Source organism: Pelodiscus sinensis, chromosome 1 (assembly GCF_049634645.1).
Source record: "Pelodiscus sinensis isolate JC-2024 chromosome 1, ASM4963464v1, whole genome shotgun sequence".
Taxonomy (NCBI): Eukaryota; Metazoa; Chordata; order Testudines; family Trionychidae; genus Pelodiscus; species Pelodiscus sinensis.
Window position 1 is genome coordinate 327,496,121 of NC_134711.1, and position 19,086 is coordinate 327,515,206.

The following is a 19,086-nucleotide window of genomic DNA, read 5'->3' on the forward strand; positions in this document are numbered from 1 at the left end:
ACTCTAGTTCACCCATCTTATTTTTTAGACTTCTAGCATTTGTGTACAATCACTTTAAAAACTTGTCATTTTTTATTTGTTTGCTCTTTTCTGATATGTCAGATTCTCTTTTATGTGAATGTTTTGTCTGATCTGGCCCATACTTTATCCTCTTCCATCCTCTCTTCCTGACTAAAATCTAGAGAATCTCTATCAATAGACTCTCCTCTAAGAGATGTCTCCGTCCGTTCCATGTGCTCTTCTGCACCAATCAGTTTTCCCCCATCTCTTAGTTTAAAAACTGCTCTGCCACCTTTTTAATATTAAGTTTCCAGCAGTCTGGATCCACTATGGTTTAGGTGGGGCCCATCCTTCCTGTATAGGCTCCCCCTATCCCAAAAGTTTCCCCAGTTCCTTATAAAGCTAGTCCCCTCCTCCCTATCCCATCATCTCATCTACGCATTGAGACTCTGAAGCTCTGCCTGCCTACCTGGCCCTACGCGTGGAACTGGAAGCATTTCTGAGAATGCCATCATAGAGGTCCTGGATTTCAGTCTCTTTCCTAGCAGGCTAAATTTGGCCTCCAGGACGTCTCTGCTACCCTTCCCTATGTCATTGGTACCTACATGTACCACGACCACCGGCTCCTCCCCAGCACTACACATAAGTCCATCTAGAGACCTCGAGAGATCTGCAATCTTCGCACCAGGCAAGCAAGTCACCATGCAGTTCTCCCTGTCATCACAAACCCAGCTATCTACATTTCTAATGATCGAATCTCCCATTACTAACAACTGCCTTTTCCTACTGACTGGAGTTCCCTCCCCCGTAGACGTAACCTCAGTGCAAGAGGATACCCCAACATCTGAAAGGAGAGTCTCAACTATGGGAAGGTTTCCCTCTGCTCCCATTGACTGCTCTCCTTCCCTGAGCCTTTCATCCTCCTTAACAGCACAGGGGCTGTCTGATTGGAGGTGGGACAATTCTACAGTGTCCTGGAAAGCCTCATCTACATACCTCTCTGTCTCCCTCAGCTTCTCCAGTTCAGCCACCCTGGCCTCCAAAGCCCATATGTGGTCTCTGAGGGCCAGGAGCTCCCTGCACCAAATATACACATACGCCACCCACCCATAGGGTAGGTATTCATACATGCTACACTGAGTGCAATAAACAGGATAGCCCCCACTCTGCTGCTGGGCTTCTGCCTGCTTTCTCTCCTACAGCTACCTAGGTTATTGAGAGGGTTTCTAGTTAAATCAAGAAGTTTTGATTAAAACCTCTAAACTAAACTATAAAGACTGGCAATTGTACCTTGGCCCCTTGCCACTCCCTTCCAAACTCCCTCTCAAAAGTTCCTGTTGGCTGCTCCTGTTTGCAAAACTCCCTGGTCACTGACTCACTGCTTTATAAAGCCATGGTCTGCCTGATAGCCCCGCCCCCTGACTAAGGCTCAGCCAATTAATAGAGGCTTCTAAATTTCAAACATTTAGAAGCTCACAGCTTCCAACTGCCGGCCACAGCACACGCTCCTTCAAACAAACAAACAAACAGACAAACAAACACAAGCTCAGCACACAGCAAGTAACCCACAAACACACACTACAGACAGCCAATTACCTCAAGGTATTTGCTCCTCCTTTACCTAGAGAACTCCCTCTCAAAACTCCCTGTTTGCTGCTCCTGTTCGCAAAGCTCCCTGAAGAAGTGGGTTGTGCCTACAAAAGCTCATGATACCATCTACATATTTTGTTAGTCTTTAAGGTGCTGCTAATGTAACCCACATACCTGGTATGAAGTATCAGGGGGTAGCCGTGTTAGTCTGAATCTGCAAAAGCGGCAAGGAGTCCTGTGGCACCTTATAGACTAACTGAAGTGTTGGAGCATAAGCTTTCATGGGGAAAGACCCGCTTTGTCAGATGCATGTCAGATCCATATCTGGTGTGATTACTGAGCAATGCAGTGGTGCCTAGATGACAGCAACAGTTGTGACCAAGAGACCTCTACAGGAGGGGGTTGGCATGAGCTGGCATTTATCCCTCCAGGGACAGAGGGATAGCTAGCTAGCTCAGTGGTTTGAGCATTGACCTGCTAAACCCAGGGTTGTAAGTTCAATCCTTGTGGAGGCCAGTTGGGGCAAAAATTGTCAGGGATGTTACTTAGTCCTGCTGTGAAGGCAGGGGACTGGACTCAATGACCTTTCAAGGTCCCTTCCAGTTCTAGAAGATAGGCAATCTCCATTAATTTAGCTCAGCAGGTACAGGCTCCTATACTCTGTTTCAGCAATCACAGTTCAAATCTGCCTCATGGTGGTTACACTAGACTATTTGTTGTTTTGCCAGTTACAGACTAACTCGGCTACCCCTCTGAATTATTTGTAATATTATTCTTTGAAAATGTCTGATTTATATTTCTATTACATTGAAAATCTAATTCTTTGAGTAGTGAGTTAAAAAATGCCTAAACTGTCCTGGCTGGAGTAGTTATACCTGGGGTAACTTTTCTAAAAATAAAAATTATAGCTAGGCTTTTTATTTCTACTTGTGGTTCACATCTGCACATGCATCTGTGCACAGAACAAAATTCAAGCATGGAAAAAATAAGAGGGCACATACCAGCAGCTTAGCTGATGGCAGCTTCTTGGGCACTGCCAGAATGCCAGGCACCCATTGACAGTACTGCCCTGGAGCCTGAAATTGCTGTAGATGGCTGTTAAACCCAGTGCTTGGGATATTTGCTGTAGAGCTGCGTTGAGTTAACCATTGGGGTGCTGATGTGATGGCTGCGTTCGGTGAAACAAATCTGGATCCCTTTAGTTGAAGAGCAGGCTGCTGGAAAAGAAGCAGGAAGGGAAGCAACAGCTAAAGAAAAGACATCACTCAGTGAGCACTTCAGAGAGGCTGAGAGACCAGACCAGAGCTACAAGCTGAGAAGAGCCTGTTTCCAGCCACTTTACCCAGCTTGTTCTGCCAGAGCTGGGAGTCTGTCCAGAGACGGGGCAGCTCTTGCTGAGAAGCTATACATTCCGACAGGCACCGACACGCTGGGGAAGGCTGAAGGCCCTCAGCATGCCTGGGTCTCTGTCAGAGTGGGAGAATCTTGGGGTAGAGGTGTGGATAGACTTTTGTTTGAAAACCTTCTCATTCTTCCGTGCTACACTTAATTCCTGGGCTGTGTCTAGACTGGCCAGTTTTTCTGGAAAATCAGCCACTTTTCCGGAAAAACTTGCCAGCTGTCTACACTGGCCGCTTGAATTTCCGCAAAAGCACTGACGATCTCATGTAAGATTGTCAGTGTTCTTGAAGAAATACTGTGCTGCTCCCGTTCGGGCAAAAGTCTTTTTGCGCAAAACTTTTGCACAAAAGGGCCAGTGTAGACAGCCCAGATTTGTTTTCCACAAAAGAGCCCCGATTGTGAAAATGACGATCGGGGCTTTTTTGCGGAAAAGCGTGTCTAGATTGGCCACGGACGCTTTTCCACAAAAAGTGCTTTTGCGGAAAAGCGTCCGTGCCAATCTAGATGCTCTGTTCCAAAAATGCTTTTAATGGAAAACTTTTCTGTTAAAAGCATTTGCAGAAAATCATGCCAGTCTAGACGTAGCCCTGGTGTTTGGATTAGATTGTATTTAGATTCTAGACAGCTGATTAGTTACTTGTCTCGCCACTTCCAAGGGGAAGAAAGACAGGTGCCAAAGCCAGTAAGACTGACTGGACAAACACAGTCGCCCCGCAGAGTGCTATAGCCCGGGGCCCAGTCTGAGGTGGGAGCATCACAGGATTCCACCTCATGAGAGGACTTGGTAAAATGCCTGATAGCTGGCACTTCCAGACAGAGAGGGGCAGAGATGCTGGCAGCCCTGCAGCTCTGAAGGCAAAAATGCTGGAACCCTCAACCAAAAATAGGCTCTTTCGGGCAGAGTAACACAGCTCTGACTTCCTGCCCCTATATTCGAGCCAGAGAATAAAACTTTGGAAAATGCATTTGTGGGTTAAATTTCCAGGAGGAAATAAACCCGAGTTGTTCTGGGAACTAGACACTAATTTTCTGTGGGGTGTCCTCTTCCTCGGCCCCTGGTAGGACTGAGCCTGGAGCCCTCTAGAAATGGGAACCCCGGGAGAAATCCTGATGCAGAGCATCAGTTTTAACACTACAAGCTTGGTTTGAATGTCAGATTTTTGAGTAATTGAAATCTACTATGGAGCATGGGCGGATGGAGGGGAGGGGTTCCAGAGTTACCTCGCGCTGCCTGCCCTCCAGCCCCATTACTGAGTCACCCCAACAGCCCAGCTGAGTCCTCTGCTGCTGCACAGAACAGCTGCCAATGGAAACAGCCTTCAGCGTTCACCCTGCACTTGGCATGTTACAGACAGTGAACTGCCAACATACCCAGTTCCTGCGAGAAGGGAGCCGCTGGCACCAGAGGTCTTCAGCCTAAAGCAGAAGGAATCATCCAAGAGGTTGCATGGGCAGCAGGCAGTGTGTGTTCAGATAGGGAGACAACTGCTTTTATGCAGCATGTTTGTACCTTCCCTTGGGGGCTACTTGGCCATCCGGGGAACCACAATTGCTTGGCTTTGTCTGCAGGAGCGTTGACCATGTTACGGCCAATGGCAAAAGGTCAGATCACAGGGGATGAGGAGTGATTCGACCCAGCTCGTCTGCAGCATCAGCCCTGCTATAGGCTGTGTTCCTGAAATCTGTATGTATCACTATTGGTAAGGTTCTGAGTAATAAAAACACTACTTTGGAGAAAGATGTGTTATAACAATGATGCTGTGACCCTGCTGAAATTAATTGAAGAGTAAGACTAAGGATAAGAACAGGGTTAGATTTCTCCCCTGCAGGCCCTGTAGTCCAGATGCCACAAGGCTCCGTGCAGGGAAATTTCTCTTGTGAGGGTTACACTAGGGGAGATCCCTTTCCTTCTCTTTGTGGAATGAAAAGGAGGACCCAGGATTCAGGTATCCCCTAATTTAAGCACAGATCTCAGTGATTCCCTGGTAGCAAGGCCCAGCCACCCACAATCTCTGGGACTCTCTTGTTCCAGGATCCCTTCCAGCTCCCTGCTAGCACAGGCCCTTCAGAAATGTGCTACCAGGGACGGCCTCCTCTGCTGGCAGGATCTGTTGAAGAGAGGTTGGACAAGTATAGGGGCTGCACAGGGCCAAGAAGGCTGGTTAGAGTAGCTGATGGACACAAGACCCCAGCCCGAGACCTGGCAGTACTGTTCAACCTCTTCATGCCCACATGGGGGAGGAGAGTGACCACTGGCCTGTCCAGCCAGTCTCTGATTCTCACCCCCAGCCAGGCAAGGCTCTTCAGCCCCTTTGCCCTCTAAAATCACATCCTGGCTCCTCCTCTTACTGCTGAACTCCCTCGTTAAAGGATTCTCTATTAATAACAGGCCTCAGAAGCTGGGGTGTGGGAAAGGAGTTCAGGTTCTTCACCCAAATCATAATTAGGAGGCACACAGAGCTGAAATCTCCCTACGGCACTTAGCTTTGGCCCCCAGTATTTCCCCATCAGAGAACCTCACAATCTATAACATATTGATCAGTATAACACTCCATGTGGTGGGTCAGGGCTATTATCCCCCCTGGGCAGATCTGAAGAACACAACATATCATTGTGATCACCTAGATTGCCTGCTTGCATAGCACAGGCCAGAGACCTGCCCTTCGATAATTCCTAGACTCTTCCCCGGGGGTTTTAAGAACCCCCAACAGGAGCAAGTTAACTTCTTCACTGCAGGCAGTGTTAGAAACTCAGTGATTCTGTCTGATCAAGGATGGAGTATGAGCAAACATGATCTAGCCTTGCAGTTTATCAGGCTGAAACATACATAAACAGAGGCAATAGGGTTAGACTATAACCGATCTTTTTCTACATTCTGAGACAGCATTGAGTACGTTACAATGGGTCAGTGCTGGCCAAATACCTCCCTGCCGAGGAGTAAAGATGTCAGGAAAAAGGTCTCTCCCAGAATAGCTCCAGGGGACTGTTCCAACGTGCACTACAAAATACCTAATCTTTTATAACTAACCTCTGCAAAATACATAGTTCAGAATGTCCCCCAGCAAATCAACACTTCCCTAACTTTCAATAAACTTCATAACAGATGCACCTGGGGTATGTCCAGACTACATCCCTCTGTCGCCAGATTTAAATCTCCCACACTTCATTTGAATAAAAATGGCTGCCGTGTTTTGCCAAGTCAGCAGCTTGTTGGCAAAAAGCGGCTGTCAAGATGGGGATTGGGCGACAAAGAAAGCCTTTGTCGGCCGATCCCTTATGCCTCATAAAACAAGGTTTACAAAACGAGCAGAAACTTGCATCTAGCTCCTGAGTGCACCTGAATGCCCATCTTCAAGTGAACCCTTCTCTACATGGTATTGAATTGGAGTACTCACTTCTCACTTCTCTGACCGAGTATGTGGGCCTGCGCCCTCTCGTGTTAAGCCTCTTCCATAACCCATCAGTCCAGCTGAGTCACACACCTTTTGTGTGAATCACACAAGAACCATCCAAGGTACACATCCAACAGGGTTCATCTCAGTGCCCGCCTAGCTCTTGTTTGCGGGGCTAGTCCACAATCCCCACTACTGATACCAGGATATCTGATCCACCTTCTCTTTTAAGCACTGCCTTTGACCAGGGCATGTCTACATCAGGGGGTGGAGAACCTTAGGCCTGGGAGCTGTATGTGGCCCCTGACTTGCCAGGATCCAGCCCCCGAACCCAGGGACACTATCCCCCCCCAGCATTGAGGAGCCCATGCTGGCGCTCCAGTGTCTTTCTCCTCCTTTCTCAGTTAGGGACCATGTCAGTGAGGGGTAGTATGGGGGGGGGGTTGTTTGTTTTTTTGTGGTTCCTGACTGATTTTTCTGTGGGTCAGTGAGCCTTGACCCAAAAAAGGTTCTCCACCCCAGTCAACATGCTCCTACTCCTCCTGGCTCCAGAAGAGAATGGTATCGTAGATGCCCCTTCTTCTGGGTTGCCTAGGACCAAGCTTTTTTTTTGTTCCCCTCTAGCAGCTTGTCACATTACCGAATTTGAGGGAAGCAGCCAGATCACTGCTGCACCCATAGGTGGGGGTGTTGGTCCCAGAAAATGGTATAAAAGGGGGCCATGTGGGGTGCTGAATAGAAGCTTATTATCTGATAATCCTATGCAAGCTGTTCGTGTGTTTGTATAATGTCTGTGTGTGTAGTTAGGAATCTGTAATCTGTATGGATACTGAATATTTCCCTGCATGTGGTTGAGCATTGGGCAGGGCCGGGCCTGTGGACATGCTAATTAGCGAGGCCCTGTGGGACAATGGCACTCAATGGGCCAAGGACACACATAAAGAATGAGTGGTGACTCATAGCTAAGGGCTACCAGCAGGCAACACAGGAATGAGGTGGACCAGGTGACCTGCTATAGCCAAGAAGAGACCAGGAAGGAGGGATAAATAGGCCATGTGGTGGTCTCCATCTTGGTTCTCAGCTCAGCACTTCATCCCAGAGGCAGCATTGCAGGGATCGAAGAGCCGGAAAGACCTGTGAACCCATCCTGATTCTAGGATGTGCAACAAGGACTCTTAAGCCAGCAGCTGTAACATCTCTGCTAGAGCCTGCATTGAGACCTGGGAGATTCGGTGCATGTAATGTACCATTCTTTAACAACCTTACGCTCATGCTTTTCTTTATTGTAATAATAAACCTTTAGATGTTAGATGCTAAAGGATTGGCCCAGCGTGATTTGTGGGTAAGGTCCAGAGGGTAAATTGACCAGGGATCTGTGGCTGGTTTCTTGGAATGAGACAGAACTTGTTCGGGGTAGGTGGGATTGGGTGCTAGGACTCCCCACCTGTGTATGAGGCCCGGGGCCATCTGGGGCACGGATATTGCTGGGGGGTTGGAGGGGTTTTGCTCGTGAGGCTTCAGGCAGGCAGCTGAAGTGCTCTGTGGGACTGGTTTGTGGCCTGTTTGGAGAGGTCACCTTCTGGGGGCTGTAAGGAGCCCCAGATTTGAGCAATTCGCCCTGAGCGGACACCCTCAGCTGTGCCCAGACACGGCCCAGTCCATCACACAGCTCCTGGGCTGTTGGGGGAGGAGACTCACGCCCACCCACTCCCCTGAGTCACAGTCCAGGGACCCAGTAACTAGCAGTTGTCTGCGGAGTGCAAGTCCTTGAGATTTCAGTGCTCTGCTTCCTGCTTGGGTCACTTCCACATGGGTCTGCAGTATCCTTGTCTCAGGACTTTGTCTCAAACTCCTCCTAGCGGCCATGCCTGGCCTTCCGTAACCAATGTTGAGTTTCAGCCTGGGTGGTAATAAATGCTCTACACTGAGCTGTCCAAGGTATTGTGCTTCCCTTCCTCTGAGCACCCCTTTCTGAGCGGATGGGGCTGCATACACTGGGCTAGTGGAAATCTGGGCTCCAGTCTCCTGTCAGGACTCCTGCGTGTGAGACCCTCCTTCACACACCCAGCTCTGCTCCCCCACCTCGGTGGCCAGTGGGCCCAACAGGTGAGCTGTGTGCAGACCTAGCTACAGGGGTACCTGGCCAGCTTCTGCTGCAGATCCTACATAATCCTTGTGTGAGATGTGGCTCAGTCTCAAGCACCTGATTGGGGGTATAAGGGAAAGGGGGGTGTCCGTGCCTCTTGAGAAGCCCCTGCCCACAGCTCCTGGAACAATCAGAATCCAGTGACAGGTACAATGTGAAACAACATGGAAATCAATTCAGTTTATTGTTTTTATTAACAAGAATTCTGAGGTCTTACAGGCCAATATCCCACCGGTCTCCTGCCTCTCCACAAACACAGTCACTTTGGGCATAGTCCTGCCAGCCGTGGTCTCCTTCCCCAATGCACTGTCCTACACCCAGATATGGGCTTACCCCTCTCCCATAGCTCCAAGCATTAGATTTCGTCTGATCCTCTCACTTCCAATTGGAGATAATCAGCCCATCTCTCAGATGTAAGAGACCAACATGGAACAAGTTGATGCGGCCCTCATTTTTCATCACCCTTGTCACCAGCACTGGAGTCATGTTGAGCTTCACTTGACAAACACCTTGATGATCCGTGCACGCAAGTGTTTGCTTTTCACACTGTACACGATCGGGTTCATCAGGGGTGGGACCAGTAGGGAGATGTAGCCCAGGAGAATCCCTAGCAAGGGAGAAGAGCCCTTCACAAATCTGTGCATCAAAGTCAGGCTGAACTCTGGTACGTAAAAGAGCAGGACGGCGCAGAGGTGGGAGACGCAGGTGTTCAGGGCCCTGAGGCACTCCACACGGGACGCGATGCTCAGCACAGTTTTGAGGATCATCACGTAAGAGAGGGTGATGAAGAGCGAGTCCAACCCCACTGTTAAAAGGGTAATAAGCAGGCCATAGACACTGTTGATTGTGATGTCTGCACAAGCCAGGGTCATGACCTCCTGGTGCAGGCAGTAGGAATGGGAGAGGATGTTGGCTCGGCAGTATTGGTAGCGTTTCAGGAGAAAGGGGAGTGGGAATATTACAGCCACCCCTCTTAGCACAAAGACCAGCCCCAACTTGGCTATTCTTGGCAGGGTTAAGATGGAAGCGTATCTCAGTGGGTCACGGATCGCGACAAAGCGGTCAAAGGCCATCAGCAAGAGTATGGAGGATTCAATAAACTGAAGGGAGTGGATGAAGAACAGCTGGGCAAAACAGGAATGCAGGCTGATCTCCCTAGATTTAAACAAGTATATGCCCAGTATTGTTGGCACGGTGGCTATCGATACACCAAGGTCTGTGAAGGCCAACATGGAAAGGAAAATGTACATGGGCTCATGGAGGCTTGGGTCGGTTTTTATAACAAAGAGAATGACTGAGTTGCCTACTATTGAAATAACATATATTAAGCAGAAGGAGATACAGATCCAAAGATGGATGACTTCGTGCCCAGGTATCCCAGTAAGAAGGAACACGGCATGGTTGAGTTTGGTGTCATTGACAGCTGACATCATGTACTGTCCAAGTCTATGGAGTTTTCAACATTCCTTCCTGAAAGGAAACAGAACAGGGAACTAGCCGATGTTTAGTGGGACATCTTTCTGCTCTAGAGGTGCCCTGGAACACAACAAAAACAGTTTTGGATGCACAACACTGTTTGGAAGGTAGGCACTGCCAGATTGGATGAGATCTGTAGTCCATGCAGCCCAGCCTTCAGGGGCTAGGTCATAATGCTGTATTGGAAGGGGGAAAGAACACTACAATAATTATCTATGTGATAACCTGTTGCCAGGGAAACATTCCCCCTGACACTCACGACAGTCTATCTGTGGATTTTAGAGCATGTCCGAGTGTTTGTCTGTGAGTCCTTGTTCAAGAACTCCTCCTGAAAGAGTAAGAGCTGGGGCCACCGCCTGTGGTAGGCAGCTTCCTCTTGTCCTAATGTCGAGCAAGGTAAAGGTTTGGCTGTGCCAGGACAAGCGGAATCCCTGGGAAAGGGACGGCTTTCCATAGCATGCAAAGGGAGGGGCTGGACTGCTTTGGTGGATGCCATACGGGAGTGGCCACTGGAGGCAATGGGCCCACAGGGAAGGGCTATCCTGCGGAGTGTTCACTGGGGCAGCCATCTTGCCTGCCAGCAGGCCGGGTAACTGGAGGCTCCCTGCTTAGGAGACAGATCCAGACAACCCTCCCCCCCCCAGCTGAGGCGGTGACAGAGGGATGGAGAGAGCCCCTCCTCCAGCTGGGGGGGGAGATAGCCCTCCCACTCCGAGAGGGGCTGGGCAATGGGAGAGGCCAGAGGGAGGGAGAGAGCCTCTGCCAGCCTGGAATGAAGCCTCTGCTGGCCCCTGGGGCAAGCTGGCAGGTGGAGTGTGCAGTTGCCACTGCCCTGGACCACCCCTGGGGAGAAACCAGCAGCCACCCCCACCTCCGCCCAGAGCCCCTGCTCACCCCATGCCCTGTCTCCTGCACCCCCATCCCCACCCAGAGCCCCTGCTCACCCCTTGCCCTCTCTCCTGCACCCCCACCCCCGCCCAGAGCCCCTGCTCACCCCCTGCCCTGTTTCCTGCACCCCCACTCCCTGCCCAAAGCCTCTGCAAACCCCCTGCCCTGTCTCCTGCACCCCCACCCCCGCCCAGAGCCCCTGCTCACCCCCTGCCCTGTTTCCTGCACCCCCACTCCCTGCTCAGAGCCTCTGCAAACCCCCTGTCCTGTCTCCTGCACCCCCACTCCCTTCCCAGAGCCTCTGTGCACCCCCTGCCCTATCTCCTGCACCCCAACACCTTACTCTAAGCCCTTCCTCACCCCCAACATGCACATTCACACCCCCTTGTCTCTAGACTCACATCCCCCAGCCCTGCCCTGAGTCCTGCCTTCCCACCAACCTCCCACCCTGAAGGACCCAGGCAACGCTGGGTCAGGCTGCTTGTTAATCATATTTTGTGGCGTAAAACATGAAGAGTTAAAGCCCTTCCACAACCGTAAAAAAATCCTCATGACTGTAACAGGATTTTCTGGTTACCCATATGAACAGCCAGTTCCTCTTTCAATCCGGCTAAGATCCTGGCCCCATTCATGTTCTGTGGTAGGCAAATCTGCAAGCTATTTGAGCACCAGGTCATTTTACAGATGTCACCTTTCCATAGACATCTTTTCTGTCCTTCCACTTCGGAGTGTGCTGCACAGTGTGTAAACATGGCTTCGTGAAAACGGTTGTTGTATTTCTCTGTCCTGCACTGATGCTGTTTATAAACAAGTTTCATTGTCATATATATTTTTTCTCCCCTTGAACGTACCACAGCCTCCTTGGAAAAAGTGTTACCACTGCCCCTTCTACTAGAGATGCCAACAACACTGCTGCTGCCTTTCAAGATACATGAAATCAACCTTTGATTTGCAATATTTGTATTAAAATTAAATTTTCTGGCATCACATTTAAACATCTATACTTGAATATACACACATGTCCTCCCAGTCTTTGTCTTCTGATCTTCTTTCAGAGGTGGTTTCTTACAGTAGAGTGGGACGTACAATGTTACACATGCCCTCAGCTCTTATCCAGTCGCCTGTCAACAACCAGATGTTTGTAGGACTTCTGTCCCTGGGTTAATAGCTTCTAAGTTCTCTTCAGGTTCATCTGTGTCTATCTGTAGCCTGTGTCTGGTGAGGTGTCTCTGGGGTCAGTATATGAAATATTCACTCCATGAGCTCTCGCTTGTATACACAGTATATAGTGTAAATCGTATATAGATATTCAGATGTGATGAGGATTTGTAGAAACTGGATTTCAAAGTCAAATGCATAAATATTCATGGACATGGAACTTCATTTCACACATGAATTCAGCCTGTTGCTTTCTCTCTTTCTCTCCTCCTCAGCCTCTCCTTCCCCCATCTCTGGTATATATCAAGGCTGCGTCTAGATTGGCATGATTTTGCTCAAATACTTTTAAAGAAATTAACTTGCTGTCTACACCGGCCCTCTTGCGCAAGGATACTTTGCGCAAAATCTTGCCAGTCTAGATGCAGCCCAAATAAGTAGCACCCAGGAACGGCACCATCACAGACATGGAGCTAAGCTGCAATGATGAATGTGCATGTCAGACCCAGTTCTTGGGATGTTTGCTCTAGAGCGATGCTTGGTTAACCACTGGTCTGTTTATGTCACGGCTGTATTAGGTTACATCAGTCAGCTTTCCAGGCTGCTGGAAAAGAATCCAGAAGGGAAGCAACAGCTCAGGAAAAGCCAGCTCGCAGCAACCAACCTATGGTTACGCCCCGAGGAAGGAACACAGGTGCCAAACCCACTCAGAGCTTCTGGACAAGCAAGGTCGACCTGCAGCGCACTGCACCCAAGGCCCAGTCTGATGGCGGGAGGATTGTGGGATTCCACCCCATGAGAAGCTAGGAGAAGCTGGCTTTGAGGCTTGACATCTGAGGCAGAGATGCCGATACCCCTGTAACTCGAAGAGGGTGTCTACAGGGCCAAAGAGCCCTCAGCCAGTCAGGAAACAGAAATATGCCCTGTTGGGCCTGTTACCACAGAGCAACGCAGCTCTGAGTTCCTGCCCTCACAATCAAGCCAGAGAATAAAACCTTTGAAAAGACATTTGCTGAGTAAATTTCCAGGAGCAAATAACCATAAGTCGATTTGGGACCTCGTCATCTCTAATCTGTGGGGTCTCCTCTCACTCACAGCCTAGAGGGACTGGGCCCCGACCCCCCTGCATGTTGACAAATCCCGAACTTCTTAGAAATTCTGAAGTGGGGCATTGGAGTGTTGACACTAGAAAGTCGCTTTCAAAGGGAGATTTTTCTGCTATTTGAGCAGCCCACCACGAAGCATGGGCAGAAGTAGGGGAGATTTTCCAAGCTACCTAGTGCTGCCTTCCCTCCAGCCCCATCACTGAGTCACCCCGACAGCCCAGCAGCATCCTCATAGACTTTAAGGTCACAAGGGACCATTATGATCATCTAGTCTGACCCCCTGCACAGTGCAGGCCACAGAATCTCACCCACCCCCTCCTAGAATAATCCTCTGCCACTGCACAGAACATCTGCCAATTCAAACAGCCTGCAGCCTTCGCCCTGCACTTGGCATGTTACAGACAGTGACACCTGACAACGTACCCAGTTCCTGCTAGAAGGGAGTCGCTGGCACCAGAGGTCTTCACTGTAAAGAACAAGGCGCCATCGGAGAGGTTGCCCGGGCAGCAGGCAGTGTGTGTTCAGATCAGGAGGCAACAGCTTTTATGCAGCATGTTTGTACCTTCCCTTGGGGCCACTTGGCCATCAAGGAATCTCGGCTGCTTGGCTTCATGTGCACCAGCTTTAACCTCATCATAGCCAACGGCAAATGGCAGGAGGCCAAATCCCAGGAGCTGGAGGATGATGCTAAACAACTGGCCTGAAGCACCAGCCCAGCTGCAGGCTCCGTTCCTGGAATCCTGGCTTGTCAGCCCTGTTTGTGTGGCTCTGATTTGTCCCATGGCTCCCCTGGAGGCACCTGAGTAGTAAGAAAGATGCTGTCACAGCTGTGATCCTGCTGAAAATAATATTAACATTTAAAAATAATAATATATGTCTGCCTGGCAGCCCCTTTTCCTGTATTGCAATCTCAGGGTAGAGGCTAGGGATGGGAGACTCCACAATGGGAAATTTTCCTCAGATGGTCTCAATATGGGTATTTCCTTCCCTTGTCTCTGAGGAATGAAAAGGGGGACCCAGGATACAGCAGTCCCCTAAATTCAGCAGACATCTCAGTGATCCTCTACAAGCTAGGCCCACCCACAATCCCTGGGCCTCCACAGCTGCCTAGGGCTCTCTCCAGCTCCCTGATAGCACGAGTTCATCCAGAATATTCATCCTTTAATATAAGAATTAGGGGTCTCCAAATGAAATGAATAGGGAGCAGGTTTAAAAAAACAAAATGAAAGTTTTTTTTCTTCACTCAGCACACAGTCAACCTGTGGAACTCCTTGCCGGAGGATGTGATGAAGACCAGAACTTTAACAAGGTTCAAAAAAGAGCTAGATATATTCATAGAGGATAGGTCCATTAATGGCTATTAGCCAGGATGGGCAGGAATGATGTCCGTGGCCTCTGTTTGTCAGAAGCTGTGAATGGGCGACAAGGGATGGATCACTTGACGATGGCCTGTTCTGTTTATTTCCTCTGGGGAATCTGGCATTGGCCACTGTCAGCAGACAGGACACTGGGCTGGATGGATCTTTGGTCTGACCCAATATGGCCGTTCTTATGTTCTTAATGTTCTATCAGAGCCCTTCACAGTTGCCTCTGCCATGGGATCTGCTGAGGGGGCATTTTACAGGCTGGGCGGGGCTGCACAGTGTCACGAACGCCCTGTACAGAGGGGCACAGCATTTCTGTCACTGACTGACACATTTCGAATGGAGAGGGTGCTTTGCCAGTGGAACTCACTCCAAGACCAGATGCCTTCCTGGAAGGACCATTTTAGATGATGATTTGCATTAATCGAACTCAAGTCATTGGGCGCAGTAGGAGGTAAATGGCAGAATTCGGCAGCCTGTGCTATCTAGGGCTACATCTACACTGAAGGTGTCTTGCACAAGAAGCTTTTTGTGGAAGAGATCTTCTGCAGAAATGTCTTGCGTAAGAGCACGTCCAAACTGCAAAAGCACATCGGAAAAGTGATGGGCTTTTGCGCAAGAGAGCGTCCAGACTGCACGGACGCTCTCTCACAAGAAAGCTCTGATTCCCATGACCAGAATGGCCAGCAGGGCACTTGTGCTTCTGTTGATAGGCTGTTTTTGTGCAAAAAACCCCTGTTTCCCATCCACACACCTTTTGCGCAAGAGCTTGAGGTGTGGACACTCTGGGTGTATCTAGACTACATGCCTCCATCGATGGAGGCATGTAGATTAGACAGATAGGCAAAGGGAAATGAAGCGGCGATTTAAATAATTGCGGCTTCATTTAAATTTACATGGCTGCCGCGCTGAGCCGACAAACAGCTGATCAGCTGTTTGTCAGCTCAGCGTGCTAGTCTGGACACTCCCCTGCCAACATCAAAGCCCTTTGTCGGCAGCCCTGTTATTCCTCGTGGGATGAGGTTTACCGGGGCTGCCGACAAAGGGCTTTGATGTCGGCAGGGGAGCGTCCAGACTAGCGCGCTCAGCCGACAAACAGCTGATCAGCTGTTTGTCGGCTCAGCGCAGCAGCCATGTAAATTTAAATGAAGCCGCGATTATTTAAATCGCCGCTTCATTTCCCTTTGCCCAATAAACAAATCTACATGGCTCCGTCGACGGAGCCATGTAGTGTAGACGTACAGTCTGTGGGTTTTTGCACAAGAACTCTGTAGTGTAGCTGTAGCCTAGGAGGAGAAAGTAGGCCAGAAATGTATACCTATGTTTAACTGCCACTGGGGAGGGTTTGAACCTGGGACTTCTAGGGTACGTCTAAACTACATGGCTCCGTTGATGGAGCCATGTAGATTTGTTTGTTCGGCAAAGGGAAATGAAGCCGTGATTTAAATCGCGGCTCCATTTCCCAATCAGCCTAATCTACATGGCTCCGTCGATGGAGCCATGTAGTTTAGACACACCCCGAGAGCTTTGGTATAGGAGCTTCTGCAGTTTGAGCTATAATACCAGCTGGCTCTTACTTAAGGCTGTAGAGCTTCCTTGTTCTTCTCTCTTGCTGTAAGTGCCACTACATGGCACACTGGACCACACTAGGGCTATGTCTACACTACACGATTTGCCTCAAAAGCCTATGCAAATCAAGCACAGATTAGCATTTTCTCGAGCTTCATTTGCATACTCTATTCCGATCCATTTTTGTGCTAGAGGTTTTGATGCAAAAACAAGCACTGTGGACGTTTCCTTTTCGCACAAAAAACTCTTTCTGTGTAAGATCGGTATTGCGCAAAATGGAAATGTCCACACTGCTTGTTTTTGTGTAAAAATCCCTAGCACAAAAACGGATCTGAAGAGAGTATGCAAATGAAGCATGAGAAAATGCTAATCCATGCTTCATTTGCATAGGTTCTTGTGGCAAATCTTGTAGTGTAGACATAGTCTAGGTGTGTGGGTTATATAATTCCCCTACCTGGGAAGTGCACCCCAAGCTTCAGAAACCTAATTGAGATTCCAGATAAGCCCCCACTTGTAACCACCACCAGGCAGATTCAAACCTGGGTCTTTTGGAGTTTAGGGTAGGCTAAAAAGCCAGCTGGCTTTCAGCCTAGGCTGTAGAGCTCCCTTGTTTTTATTTCTAACTGTAAGTAGTCTGCCACGACACGGGACAATGAACCACACCAGGGCTCTGTCTAGACTTCATTCCTCTTTCGAAAGAGGAATGTAAATGAAGGAAATCGAAAATGCAAATAAAGTTCAGATTTACAAATCTCGTGCTTCATTTGCATAATCTCATCCAATCACTTTTTCAAAAAAGTTTTTTTCCGGGAAAAAAGGCACTCTAGATGCGGTTCTTTCAGCAAAAAAACCCCACATTTTTTCAAAAGAACCATCCTTCCTCAAAAAATGAGGTTTACAGGTTCTTTTGAAAAAAGGCTTTTTTTTTTTTCAAAAGAACCTCATCTAGACTGCTTTAAAAAAAAAAAAAGCGTTCGGACACAATTATGCAAATGAAGCACGAGATTTGTAAATCTGCACTTCATTTGCATTTTTGATTTCCTTCATTTACATTCCTCTTTCGAAAGAGGAATGTAGTCTAGACATAGCCTAGGTGTGTAGGTTACATATACATTCATTCATTCAAATACCCACCCCCCACATACCCCACTTCTGCTGATGTTATAGTTACCTGTCTACGGCTTGGACAAATCTAATGGCCATTTGGATCGGGACTTTGAGGGGGATCCAGGTTTTGTCAATTGTGGGCCAATGCTCTGAGGTTTTGCACAAGGGAACCCAATGACTCATGGCAAGACGCTCCATCTTTTGCAGGAGTTCTTCTTCATACGTGTCTATGAGCTTTGCTGCATCATGTTGTAATTGGTTAGTTTGCAACAAATAATTATTTAAAGAAAGCTTTCATTATTATTTTAGGAGCATTTTGATGACTCTTTTTGGGTGTTGTCCCATTAGGGTTTCAGTTGATTTTATTGGTTTTTTGGAAGGGTGTTGCCTTCATCAGCTTGCCCCACGTTGGTTACCAGCTCCTACTTTGACCATTTCAGTACAGCGATGGCCTTTTGGCTTATCTTTTTTATGACCCTATTTCTCACACAGACAAGAATTACATGGGTGGTGGTTTTTTTGTTTTTTTGTTTTTTGTAAAGACAGAACTAGTACAGCACGTTCTAAGAATAAAAAAGTAATTATAACAACATTTTAACATTCTTAAATCTTATACCAAAAGAATTGTCCTAGGGGCAAAAGGGTGACCACAGTGAATCAGAGAAACCTTTTTGGCCTGTTCCTCCCTTGAGATCAGTAACAGACACAAGCAACCTGTCTGACGCATCTTTAGCATCAGAACGAGGCGGTTCCTTTCTGCTAATCAAAGAGGGTGGCAGGCAGGAACATTCAACATTCCTGTGGTGGGAAGAACACCTCAGCAGTCCAGCACCCTGGCATTTAATTTCAAAAAGGGGAATTACACAAAAATGAGCAGGTTAGTTAAACAGAAATTAAAAGGCACAGTGACTAGAGCCAAATCCCTGAAAGCTGCATGGAAATTTTTTAAAGACACCATAATAGAGGCCCAACTTAAATGTATACCCCAAATTAAAAAACATAGCAAGAGACCTAAAAAAGAGTCACCGTGGCTTAACCACCATGTCAAAGAAGCAGTGAGGGACAAAAAGGTATCTTTTAAGAAGTGGAAGTCCAATTCTAGTGAGATAAATTGAAAGGAACATAAACACTGTCAAATCAAGTGTAAACATGTAATAAGAAAAGCAAAAAAAGATTTTGAGGAACAGCTAGCCAAAAACTCAAAAAGAAATAACAAAATGTTTTTTAAGTACATTAGAAGCAGGAAGCCTGCTAAAAAACCTGTGGGTCCCCTAGATGATCAAGCTATAAAAGGAGCAATCAAGGACGATAAAGCCATTGCGGAGAAACTAAATGATTTCTTTGCTTCAGTCTTCACGGCTGAGGACGTTGGGGAGATTCCTGAATCTGCACCGTCCTTTGTGGGTGATGAATCTGAGGAACTGTCCCGGATTGAAGTGTCATTAGAGGAGGTTTTGGAACAAATAGAAAAACTTAATGTTAACAAATCTCCGGGACCGGATGGCATTCATCCAAGGGTTCTAAAAGAACTTAAATGGGAAATTGCTGAGCTATTATCTGTGGTTTGTAACCTATCCCTTAAATCGGCTTCCGTACCTAATGACTGGAAGGCAGCCAACGTGACACCAATATTTAAAAAGGGCTCTAGAGGTGATCCTGGCAATTACAGACCGGTAAGTCTAACTTCAGTACCGGGCAAATTAGTCGAAACAATAGTAAAGAATAAAATTGTGAAGCATGTAGAAGAACATAATTTGTTGGACAAAAGTCAACATGGTTTCTGTAAAGGGAAATCCTGTCTTACTAATCTGTTAGAGTTCTTTGAAGGGGTTAACAAACATGCGGACAAGGGGGATCCAGTAGATATAGTATACTTGGATTTTCAGAAGCCT

At 48.0% G+C, this 19,086-nt stretch overlaps 1 protein-coding gene across 1 annotated transcript; it reads right to left on the minus strand.

Annotated features, from left to right (window-relative positions):
- Positions 1 to 8,793: 8,793 nt before the first annotated feature.
- Positions 8,794 to 10,101, minus strand: LOC102445754 (olfactory receptor 51G2-like). Its single transcript, XM_006132564.2, has one exon. The coding sequence runs from the start codon at positions 9,960 to 9,962 to the stop codon at positions 9,024 to 9,026; it is 939 nt and encodes a 312-aa protein (XP_006132626.2). The 5' UTR covers positions 9,963 to 10,101; the 3' UTR covers positions 8,794 to 9,023.
- Between the last annotated feature and the right edge of the window lie 8,985 nt (positions 10,102 to 19,086).